Source organism: Lissotriton vulgaris, chromosome 5 (genome assembly GCF_964263255.1).
Source record: "Lissotriton vulgaris chromosome 5, aLisVul1.2, whole genome shotgun sequence".
Taxonomy (NCBI): Eukaryota; Metazoa; Chordata; class Amphibia; order Caudata; family Salamandridae; genus Lissotriton; species Lissotriton vulgaris.
This window is the reverse complement of record NC_141693.1, coordinates 251818416-251830719: the sequence shown is the minus strand read 5'-3', so window position 1 is coordinate 251830719 and position 12304 is coordinate 251818416. Positions and strand designations below refer to the sequence as shown.

The 12304-nt window shown below is 45.6% G+C and overlaps 1 protein-coding gene across 4 annotated transcripts in view; it reads right to left on the bottom strand.

Annotated features, from left to right (window-relative positions):
- LOC147710628 (F-box only protein 6-like) overlaps window positions 1–12304 on the bottom strand; it is a 208027-nt gene that overhangs the window by 192022 nt on the left and 3701 nt on the right. The window contains exons 1-2 of one of the 4 annotated variants that reach the window (XM_086921305.1): window positions 8212–8364; window positions 3011–3078 (exon numbers count right to left, since the gene is read on the bottom strand). Coding sequence is in view for 1 of the 4 variants with exons in the window: in XM_086921304.1 (XP_086777430.1) it covers window positions 3011–3066 (56 nt within the window). In the remaining 3 variants the exon portion in view is untranslated. Of the gene's footprint in view, window positions 1–3010; window positions 3079–8211; window positions 8365–12304 lie in introns of those variants that run through there. The other 3 variants (XM_086921304.1, XM_086921307.1, XM_086921306.1) reach the window with 3 other exon arrangements.

The following is a 12304-nucleotide window of genomic DNA, read 5'->3' as shown; positions in this document are numbered from 1 at the left end:
ACCATTCAAGTTAGTTGTTATGCATTGCCCCGAGGCGCAGTCACCTCCTCTCTTTCCCTCCTCCCTCACTCCCTCCCTCCACCCCCCTTTCCAACACGTCATCCGCCCCCTTCCCCGGTTACTTCCTGGTTAGATCCAGCAGCCCCGAGCCATCACTGTCCTACGTGCGAGTCGGAACTCACACCACTGATTTAGTCTGTTCCAGCGCAAGATTCAATCAGGTAAATTCCGACCTTTAGTGCCAAACGATCACCCTAGCGATCCTATGCTCTATAAGACTGGTACCTCCCGCGATTTACCGCCCGCTCTGAATCAGGCTCTCTCGTTTCAGGCGCGGCACCGGCTTCAATCGATGAGACTTGAACTCCCCCGGGAAGGATCACTGCTTCACCCTCTGTAAGTTGTGGACCCTGCTTCTTCATTCGCCCTTCCTTCCCCCCCCCCCCCCCCCCACCACCCCTCCCCCCGCTTCCCCCGGCATCCTGATAATTGCTTTTCTTTCCGGCAGGATTGCCTGCATCCATAGCTCCTGCACGACTGGTAACTACCCAGTGCCAGCGTTCTTCTGCTTCACGTTGTAGTGTAGTTCCTAGTTTCCCACTAGGCCCTGCGCATTGGAATAACATAAACAGTAGTATCGACGTGGAACTGCGGATATTCCAGGCCTCCACTGACTATGCTAAACTTAATTGGGTGTGTTACCAACTAGCTCAGAGGTCACTGGAAACTTTCTTCTCTGCATGGGAAGTGATCAGCTTCCCTGACACAGACAAGAAGGGATTCAGCTTTCCAACAACCGTGCAACATGACAACTTTGCTCCTCAGATTAAGAGTCAATCTCTAGGGTCGTGTGAAACAATAGACATGTATTTCACTCAGTCAGATTAGTGCAGTTTACTTTCACGAGAGGTAGAGAATAGAGAGACGGGCGTTTGTCAATAAAGGGTTAACATTTATTGAACAGTCTTTCTTCTCGTACAAGAGAAATGTATTGCCACAATTGCAAGACTTATTATAAAAAGTACGTACAGTAAGATAAGAATTGCGAAATAGAACTGTAAAAGCATTGATATGGTTTCTTAGCCATACAATGGTTTAAAAGTAATAAAACATATATACAGTCATATATACATTAGACTAACATACTCAACTGGTGCTTCTAACTACGCCTACCCCAGTGTGCCTGACCTAAGCCTAACACGTGGAAGGGGAGTAAGTAAGTAGCTTTAAGTTAAGTTGGTTTTGCCAAGGTTTGCTTCAAGAATTCTCGTCTAAGGGTTTAGTCAACACCATACCTCTGAATAGAATGATGGAAGTCTGGTATTTCCTTCAGGGGGCACTCAATATCCCAGTCACCCGCGAGGGCAGACCGGAAACGCTGGAGCTGGATTTCTCTGCAGGAGAAAGGCAGCGGCTCTCTTCAGCGCGTCGAGGAAGGAGGGGGGACAGCGTCCTCGGGCAGCTGGAATCTGCTGGGCTCTTCGCAGAGGGACGGCTGTTCAGCTCCTAAGCGTACCGCACCATAGTTCGCGCTTTAGCAGCGATAATGGTATCAGTAGCTTCACCACCAAGGGGACAGCAGGCTGCAGCGACAGGGTGCTAGCTTCACCAACACGGGGTCTTGCAGACAGCTAACAACAGGCAACGAGCTATTGCTTAAGGCAACGTTGGTAATATTTATACCCGACAGGTGCCGGGTTTGACGCAAGTTTGCTGGACATAAGACGTCAATTAAAGATGTCACTAGGAAGTGATAGCTATCAGTTGCTCATTAGAGTTCCATTACTAATCAAAACACAGCAAGCGGGGATTTCCAGGTTTGCTGAGTTTTTATCTTGTTGAAGAACTCGGAGTGTTAATCTAGGAATATCAGATAGTGACTCCTGCTCTGTCATTGCACTAATTGGTCGCAAAGGAAGTGGCAGAGAACTATGCTGGAATGTGGCTCTGTTCGTGTGAGGCCAGAGATGACTTTCTGAATATCGCACTCGAACGGTTATGCCAATATAGGGAATAAATGGATTTATAGCCGAATAGGGGCATAAGGTCACAGTATCGATCAGGAACCTAGATAAACACGCAACAAGGTATGCCACTGTCACATGCCTGTGCCGCTAACTTGCCACTTCCCTTCCTCCACCTTAGGCCCCCTATTCCTTACTCACGCGCGGAGCAATTGCATGAGACCAATCACCACCATCACACATAGGTCTGCTCTTTAATAACTTGGCTCTTCCGCCCTTGTGTGAATTGCCCTTCCACCCGGCTCACACTCCCGTCCTTGAAGTTAGGCTTCCCTACACCCTCGCCCGATCTCTGAATTCAATTTTGTCCCCTTGCAGCACTCCATCTATCATCAACCCTGTCCTGAAGAGGATCCCAAATCACCGAGGATCGAAACGCGTCGACAATTGCAGCGCAATTCTTTGGCGCATTACCTCTAGGCTCATAACTGTGTTCTACTTAAAACATTGAAATAATGTGAATTTATTTTGGAGCCTACACTGAATATTTCTAGTCACTTTGCGCTGACCACCACCACGTTCACTTGCGTCGTCACTTTCACCTTGTTATCACCTTGTCACCAAGTGCCATTTGGGTTGTTTCATGAGTGCTTTCATGTACAGTGCTGCTTTTTAACTGTATCCCCCATTTAAAACAAAACGGTGATTAATAAGCCTTTCACAAATGAATTGAGACTCCTTGTTGTCCTTTGTCTGTAATGCTTGATGCATGCACTTTTGAAATTGCCTTATTTATTGATACCTATTGGGACATTGTACCTTATATATACTGTATACCCAGTCCCAGTTTGGTTTATGGGTTTCACTCCTGTTCTTTTTCGATGAATGAAAAGTGGTCACAGTGGGGCGTTTTGCAGCACAAGTGTCAAGAAACATAAGAAGCATGCCAAGAAATACCCCAAGCATCTGTTTTCAAAATGCCCTACAATCCCCAATACCAGTACAACCATCCACCCACAAAAATAAGTACCCAAAGTGTTTCCTACCTGTCTTCCTCTTTAATGAATTGTTTGACCAAGTCCAAAACAGGAGGCGACAGCATACATGCTAACTTCTGAAAAACATTAGATACCAAAACACACATCAATCCACAGCATATCACACTTGCACTTCTGGTATTAACATATCTAATACAAATAATATTTCAGCAGAGTAGGGCCCGATATAACCATGCCAGGGACCATCACGATACCTCTGGCAGGTTAGGGGCTGTGGTCGTGCATCTAATACAGAGAAATCAAGGTGCAAGCACCATGCCTTGTATTCGCAACATGACTGGCTTGCTCTGCAGCACCACAGAGGGCGATAAAACTCAAAAGCAACCAACAGGTAAATTCCTTGGCTCGCAACTATATCCATGATATTTGGGTGAGCAAGAGTCAGACCTGCTAAGCCAGGCCTTGTGCTTTCATAAGTAAGGCCCCGAGTCCCACCCTGCCAAGTATGGATGGCTGAATATGCAGACGTGGCTGAACATCACCCTCATAGAACCATTTCACAATAATGCAATTCATTAGAAATTGAATTTGTGACCCACGTTACACACAGAAATCTGAAACGTGCATTAACCCACATTACTGTGAAAATGAGAACATCCCCAAATGCTCTTCCATAGAGCCCACACCACTGATTCCCTTCATTCTCCTCTAGTCTAAGATATAAGTTATTTTTGCTGCTTCAAGATTCACATGAATTCTATGAGAGAGAAAGGGAGGAGAGGAAACCCCTTGTTTCTCAGATAGGTAATTTTACTCTTGTGATTTTTCTGAGTGCGTTGTTTGATGTTGGACAGAAGACCAATGTGTGTTTAGATGAAACTCTCCGGGGTGATGTACTAGGCGACAAGGCATGGATGTCAACGCATGGTCGACGGATAAAACAGCAATATTGGGATGAGAATAAGATGTCTGCATGCGCTGCAGTGGACTTCATAAGGCAGCATTCCCTTACCGGGCTCGTCAAATGATGTGATGAACTCTGTCAAATGTTTTCAAGCATTCCTGCTACTCCTTTGTCACTTCCTGCTATTGGATAGTCATACCGTAGTGATACCATATTTTCAGCGTTAAAAAAAGAACACACGAGAAAGACATTTGACATGATAGTTGAATGGCTTCAAGATTTTTAGTCTGTCTTTTTGCATGCAGCATTCATGCACTGCGAGGCGCATCAAAACCCTGTCTGTGATGTCCAGGCCTTGCATCTCAATACACTTCAGCGCTGTAGGCTGGTTAACTGTACAAAACAGAGAACTTTTAACCCCTTTGTCCACTTCAAAGCGCCTTTGTCCGTAAATATTCTTAATGAAAAATGAAAAGCCCATCTTATCTTTTGGACGTTTCCATACTCTGAGCTGTTTTCATTTGCTGCTATGTCACGGCAATTTTACCCATTCACTTGAGGCAACAGTTGCACACTTCTGCCAAATAATATTAATCCTTAATGCATGCTTAGTGCCATCTTCGTCCGACAATAATAGGGCACGTCTAATATTAGAGAGAGTTACCTACAGCGCGCTTCTTCAAACAGATATGCCTCCTAAAGTCATGTTTCATGTCGACAGCTTGCCAATGTGCCTTCTTTGCCGCGTTAATCCTTTCTCGTGTTTGTGTCACTCATGTGTCAGGAAGTGGCTAAGGAACAATGGTGCACTAATAGTATTTACATATATCATATAATCATGTTTTCCCTGATGCTAATGCAAATTTGGACTTCTGTCGCGCACGTGCTGCCAGACACGACTTGCAATGCGAGGCATCACACAGGATTTCGAAAATTGTGGACATTTTCATAAAATAATAATACATTACCTAAATGCCTTTATAAAGCATTTGTTATTGTAATAAATGGTATTTTCTGATCAGAATGAACATGATTTTGGGAGCTGTATGTCTCAACCAAGTACTACACATATAACTCAGAAACACGACTGAATCAAGTTACATTAACAAATGTCATAAGTCCGTACAATTTAAGAAGGCCAACATCTGGATCGGAGTGTTGCTTATTTTCATCCACTATAGGTTGGAGCAGAGTTTCTTCAAGATTCAAACTCTAAGATCCCTATAAACAGTGCCAAAGCAAGTGTGTCATGGGCCCCAGTGCACGGTAAGTAATGAGTGCTTTGGCTTGAAACTGGAAATACAGCAATAATCAGGATATAGCGTCCCTTCAGGTCTGTGGGCCCCTGCTGTACAATTGGGCTTCTAGCCATGCTTGAAGGTGCCCTTGCAGTGGCAGCTGAAAACAGTCCCAGCTCGTCACCCCCTGCAGGCAGACCCCGTACCAGTCTATATGTTGCATGCAGAGACACATACTTGTCCATTTTATCTTTTAATTGCATGACTGCAATTACACGAGTAAAACTGTGAAACGCAGCACCAGGACTAAGTGAGCTGCTCACATCTGACTTGGAAGAGCCTGACTGATATGTGTTGTGCAGGGCACACCACCAGGGCGACTGTTACTTGGCTTCGCTGCTGTAGACAGTTTTTTGTCTCGCCTGGCGTTAGCAGCGCGCATGTGTTGTTCTCGCCATGCAACGGCCTTTTAGAATCAATACAGTTTCGGAAGGGACTTGAAGCCCTGCCCCGGTTTCCTATTGGCTCGCGTCACCGTTTATGGTAAACGTGAATGGATATCTGGTCTCTTGGTTACATCCTTGTCTGCTTTTAGGATGGCCCTTATGGACAGGCCCACGCCATCTTTGTTTGGCCTGACATAGTCCCATTACTTAAGCATTGGCATACTGCAAACACTCTGCAGTGCACGTTCATACTGAACTCTCTGCGTGCGTGTATCTTGCTAAACGGCAAGTTTCTTGTGCACTAAAGAATGTGTATAAACCTTTGCATACGCAGTAGCAAGTTTGTTATATGCAAAGTGCAGCACTGTATGGTGTCTCTCAATGTGCAGTGATTATGTACAAGGTTCATTGCACTGTTGATTGCTACTCCATGTGCAGGGCAGACTATGCTAGAGTGTGCAAGGGCCCCTATGTATGAGAAGAGATGTGAGGAACGGTGTCCTATGCCGAATGTCACTTCGAGTGCATTACTGGTGCGTTAATATGCAGTTCTGGATGTACAATTTCTATTTCTTCATGCAGGCTGCCTCTGGGTATTGCTGAATAGGAAGAGATGAGTGCGTGCTTTTGAATGCACCTCTGAAATGCCTAATGTTACTATCAGATTCTAATTTTGATTAATGTTACTACAGATATGATGTGTAACGTGTCCTATTTTCTACTGCTTGCATGTAAACGCAATGTGTGTATATTCAGTACTTAAATGTACATTACCAATTTTGTTGCACTAAGTGTGCAGGGCTTAGCGAAAGATAAATGTGATAACATCTGTGACGTGCCAACAGACTTCATTTTCCAAACATGGACATTCTCTATTCTCATCTTAAAAAGCCCACTGCTACAGGGGCATTATTTTAAAGCCCCTCCACCCCAGGGTCTCTAGGGGAGGGAGTGTGGTGAGCCGCAAACGAGGAGCTAAGCAGCGTTTTTTCGGTCTTGCCTGGCGAATACTTTTTGAGTTTCTTTGTGGGTCTCTTCTCCCAGCCGACAGTTTCAATCTAGTTTCACCCCGATGACTTCAGTGTTCAGTAAGATGTGGCTGACTTAAGAGTTGGGGATCCCGGTTCGAGTCTCTGCGTCTGCGCATCATCCTGTGATTGTGGGCAAATCACTTAATCACTCCGTGCCTACCAAAACAAGCATTTGCAATGCAATAGGTCTCGCATTTACGCAAGTTTAAGCTATTGGCATTATAAATGACAATGCCTTTTATTTATGTTTAAAAACAAAAATAAAAGACATTGTTATTTTCAATGTCAATAGCTCAAACTTGCGTAAATGCGAGACCTATTGCATTGCAAATGCTTGTTTGTATATACAGCACGAACTGGAAGCGTATTACATGGATACCCTGCCAATTACATTACAAAAGGTCGGATTTGGGTTTATTTTGGCACAGGGAAATAAGGTGATCTGCCCAGAATCACAGGACGTTAAACAGACGCTGGGACTCAAACCTACTTCTCTGTAGCTCTGGCCTAAAGCCACATCCTTTTCCATGTGAATGGGTAAAGCGTTTGAATGTATTATTACCTGCAAATCTCCACAAGTGAAACCCCCTTCCCCCCCAATTCAACTTCGGCACCAGTCATACTACCCTCAACCTGACCCTGCCTGACAATCAACATGATTTAAGGCAGGGCAAGGGTTAAGCCTGCTGAGCACTACATGGGGCCTAATGCTTTGTGTGGGCACAAACAACTGGTGCATGAGGCAGCAGCCTTTCTGTGCTGCTTCAGAACAGTCTCGCAGTCACAAGCTAGAAGTAAAGGATCATTGAAAACAACGACCTGAAGTTTACTACAATGTTGGTGCAGTTAACCCCTAGCATCCCTGGGCGCAGAGCACCTGTTGTACTACTGGTGGCTACTATGTCCCTGTATTCTCCCATCTCCTACGCTTATTATTGTAGTCCCTAATAACCAGCCGGCATATCCACTACTTTTTGCCAGGGCTCGCGCTATGGAAATACCATATACATTCATGCCAACATTTTAGAACAGGACAGTGGGAGATTAAAAAAATAGGAAATCGGGAGAACTTATTTTGCCCATTGATTTCTATTTAGCTAGAGACCATTTCAGGCTGTAGACAACCAAAAGAAAGACATGTTTAGCTTCAAAAAATCTGGCGTCTCCTGCCGATATCAGGTCTGTTGAAATACATGCATGCATTCATTTTCTCTAGGCTACACTATACGAAGCGAAGTCGCTGATTGTCTGGCTCGGCGACTAAAACTGTTCCAGGAAATGACTTACTTCCTGGCAATACTCGGGGTCATATATGAACTGAGATCTTGTTTTACGGAATTTACTTTAACCCCGTCTTTGAAGGTTATTGAACGTCACTTTACGTGGCAGGTGGCACAGATACTTTTATCGACAATTATGATCCAAGTTCACTGCCAGTGCGGTACCAGCAGCTTCCCAGCTGACAGGTGCAGATGGGAGGGCGTCAGAGCGGTCATTCTCTGTCCCGTCATGGAGGAAGCAACTCCACTTCCTATATTAGGGTGGGGTGGATGCAACATTGACTTCCTAAGACAGCCAAAAGCAACTGAGACATTCCTAGCCGTTGCGGGAAAGAATTGCGCGTTACTACCTCTCAGAATACAGAGCTCTCCCTCCTGTTTCACTCTCGTCCTGTAAAAATCGACAGGACTCCGATAAAACTGCACTGCAGACTTATTTCCTTCCTCCTATGTGGACGGGGAGGCGTCACCCTCTTTTCATAGCCTTCTTGAAATACAAGCCCAAGTTCTTGTCAAAAAGCCGCTTACTGAACAGTGCTCATAAAACGAAGGGAGAAGGTTAAACAAAAGATCACAGACTTGAATATGTATATATTCTGTCTTTTTTTATTTCAAAAAGTTTTTTTATTTAGAAGATTTCCAATACAGTACAAGAGTAATGAGGGGGGGGGGGGCGGGTTTACAGGGGGGTCTTGGTGTTTCACTGGTCACATGTTTGCCTCGAGTATACATAGTAAGGCGGCTGATTTCCCCCTGGAGAAGGTGAAAGAAAAGAAAGGAAAGAAAAGAAAGAGCATGGGGGGGGGGGGGGGTTGGTGTGACTCCAGGTGTGCATCTAGGGCCGCCCACACTTTGCTAGTATGGTTTTAACTGCTGCTGTAAGTAAGATGTCTACTAGGTCACCCTCCTCCTTGCTTTCTAAGTTTGGTGCCATGAATGCGGTGGCTAGCCCTACAAAGCCTGGTTGTATGTTCCTCCCTACGACAGTGTTGATCAGCTTGCTCACTCTTGTCCAGTATGTTCTGACCTTTGGGCATTCGAAAATGAAGTGTTCTAGGCTGCCCCTTTTCCTTTGGCAGTTCCAGTGTGTGTCACTGTCTCTTATGCCGGCTTTTTCAAGTTTGGCAGGGGTCCAGAAGGCTCTGTGTAAGAGCCAGTATTTTGTCTGTGCGAGTTGTGGCGTGACTTTATTTGTTGTGGCTGACTTCCATAGCCTACTCTTTTCTATCTCACTGAGATGTCTTGTGTATAGTGTCTCCCAGGAGTTTGTTGTTTTGCATTCAGTGTAGATGTTTTGGGGCTCAGGAGTTTGTAGATCTGCGCTGTCTGGTGTCCGGCCTTGTTGAGGTTGCTCATGTACTGTATGATGGTGGGCTTTTCTTTGTTTAGGTTCGCCCTGGTGATGGCTGTTCTTATTTTGAGGAACGTGTACAATTCTATGTCTGGTAGGTTGTGCGACCCTTGGAGGTTCTGGAACGTGATTGGGGAGTGTTTTTTTTCCAGTTGCGCTGGGGTGGTGATCCCTTTTTTGGTCCAGGCCTCGTTGTGCATCTCCTTCCCTTGGTATTGGACTCTTGTATTAAACCAGATTGATTCCAAGCTGGTTCCTCTGATCCGTTGTCCCATTTGTTTGTCTACTTGCAGCAGGGCTGTTATGGTGTGCTTAATGATGGGGTCATGTCTGGCGGGGTGTTTGTTCGCTGTGAGCATTCCTATTGGGTTCACCCCCCCCCTAGGATGTTTCTTTCAAGTGTTAGCCACTCCGGCTTGTTGTCCTGCACGTTGGTGATCCAGAACATTCCTTGTTTAGCTAGGCAGGCGGACTGGAAGTTTTTAAAGTTCATAATGTTCAGTCCCCCGAGTTCTTTGTTGAGCCTCAGTTTTTGTAGGCTGATTCTGGGTTTCTTGTCCTTCCATATGAACCTGTTTATCAGTTTGTAAAGCTTTTTGTGGAAGTCTTCTGTCATTGTCAGGGGCAGCATGCTGAGCGTGTAGTTGATAGCTGGTGTCACCATCATCTTGATTGTCTCCACCCTGCCCCACCAGCTGATGTATTTGGGGGACCATAGGTCTAGTCTTTCCTTTATTTACTTTAGGATAGCTTCCTCGTTATGCTCCAGGGTTGTTTTGAGGTCCCTACCGAAGAGTAGGCCCAGGTATTTAAGGGGTTTTGTTTGCCATGCCAAGCCTGAGTTGCCTAGTACCGCTCTTGTTGTGTGCACGTTCATGGATTTGCACTCTGATTTGTCCCTGTTTAGTTTGTAACCTGATGCTCTTGCGTATTCTTCTATGGAATTCATCAATGCCGCGATGGATGTGGCTGGGTTCTTTGTTGTGATTAGGACATTGTCTGCATACGCTGCCAGTTTCACTGTCTTGCTCTTAATTTGGACTCCCGCTATATCCGGGTTCTCCCTTATCATTGTTAGTAGTAGCTCTAGGGCTAGTAGGAAGAGGCCCGGGGATAGAGGGCAGCCCTGTCTTGTACCTCTTTCCAGAGTTAGTGGCTCTGATGTGCCGCCGTTCACAACAACCCTCGCTTTCGGTCTGTTATACAGTGCCATAACCATGCCTCGGTACTTGGTGCCTAGACCAAATTTCTCCATGCACAGGTTGAGGAATGGCCAGCAGACCCTGTCGAAAGCTTTCTCCGCATCTAGCGCTATCATTACTGCAGGATCTGCACTGTGCGTTGTTTGGTTAATGAGGTGGCAGAGTACTCTCGTGTTGTCTTGGGACAGTCTGTTTTTGAGGTATCCTACTTGTGAGTTGTGAATGAGGTGGGAAAGGACTGTGTTTAGTCTGTTTGCTAGTATTTTTGCATAGATTTTACAGTCTACATTTATGAGTGATATTGGTCGGTAGTTATGCGGGTGTTGGGGGTCTTTCCCTTCTTTTGGGATCACGATGATGTTGGCCTCCGCCATGGATTCCGTCATGCGACCTTCGTGGATGCAGTGGGTGAACACCTCTGCCAGGGTGGGTTTCAGTTGTTCGAGGAATTTCTTGTGGAACGCCGCTGTGTACCTGTCGGGCCCTGGTGCCTTGTTCGCTTTGACCATTGTTATTGATTTGATAAAAATTTATAATGCGCAAAACAATAACCCGCAGGTATCAAGGCGCCTAACAATAACATCTAAAAAATGGAAACATCATCCTTACACATAGGCTTGCAGGAAGAGGCGAGTTTTAAGGGCACTTCGGAATTTCTGTAGGGAGGGTAGGGACCTGAGATCCAGAGGGAGAACATTATTGCTGTGTTTATCTCTACGTCTGTGATGTCTCCTTCTAGTGCTTCTTTCTGGGTCGTTGTCAGTGTTGGTAGAGTAATTCTGCTCAGTAGCTCCGCTCCACCGTCCGCCGCTAGGTTCCTGTTGGCGCTGTATAGCTCCTGGTAGAATTGTTTGAAGACTTCTAGGATTCCTTTGTTGGTTGTTTGCGATTTGTTTTTCTTGTACGTTATCGCTGCAATTGAATGTTGCCTCTGTTTCGCCTTCAGGTATGACGCTAGCTGTTTCCCTGCTTTGTTAGCAGAGCAGAGGTTTATGGCTTTGAATTTGCTGATCCATGTGCCCGCTCTTTCGCTCAGAATCTTGTTTAGCTGGTGCTTTTTCTTCGTTAGTGTTGTCAGTGTGTTCTTGTCGGTCAGGTTAGCGCAGTGTCCTCTCTCTAGGTCCCCTATTTGTTCTTCTAGTTCGGCTATTTTCTTGTTTCTGTTCTTATTCATTCTGGCTTTGATGCTTAGAATTTTGCCCCGGAGTGTGGCCTTTAGTGCATCCCAAACGGTGCCTTTGTTTACATCCTCGTTATCATTGAGTTCCAGGTATTCCTTTATGGCTTCCTCGATTTGTGCTATGTTGTCTGGATGTTGTAGGATGTCACTATTGAGCCTCCATCTGCAGCCGGTTGTATCGTTGAGTCTTCCTTTCATAGATAGCGATATGTGTGCATGGTCCGAAATGGTGATTGGGGCTAAGACCGTTTGGTCGATCAGGTGTGTGTGTGTGGCTGACATCAGGATGTAGTCAATTCTGCTGTATGAGTTGTGCGGGTGTGAGTAGAAGGTGTATTCTCTTGCTTCCGGGTGTTGTAGCCTCCATGGGTCCCTAAGTTGCAGCTTGGTGCACATCTTAGAGGATGTGCTGGTTCTGGGAGTCGTGGCTTGGTCAGTATGGATGCCTGTCAGTGGACTGGTCTAGGACTTGGTTCATGTCTCCCGCTACTAGGAGGAGGTCTTCTTGGGGTAGTCCTTCTAGTTTGGTTCCTACGCTGTGCCAGAATTCCTTGTCGTCTGCATTGGGCCCATAAACGTTTGCTACATGTATGGTTTCCTCCCCTCTCTTTAGGCTCGTTAATAGTAGTCTGCCTTCATCATCTGTGTGGGCGTTGTCTAGAGTCATGTTGGCTTTCTTGCTTACTATGGTGATGACCACTCGTTTCTTG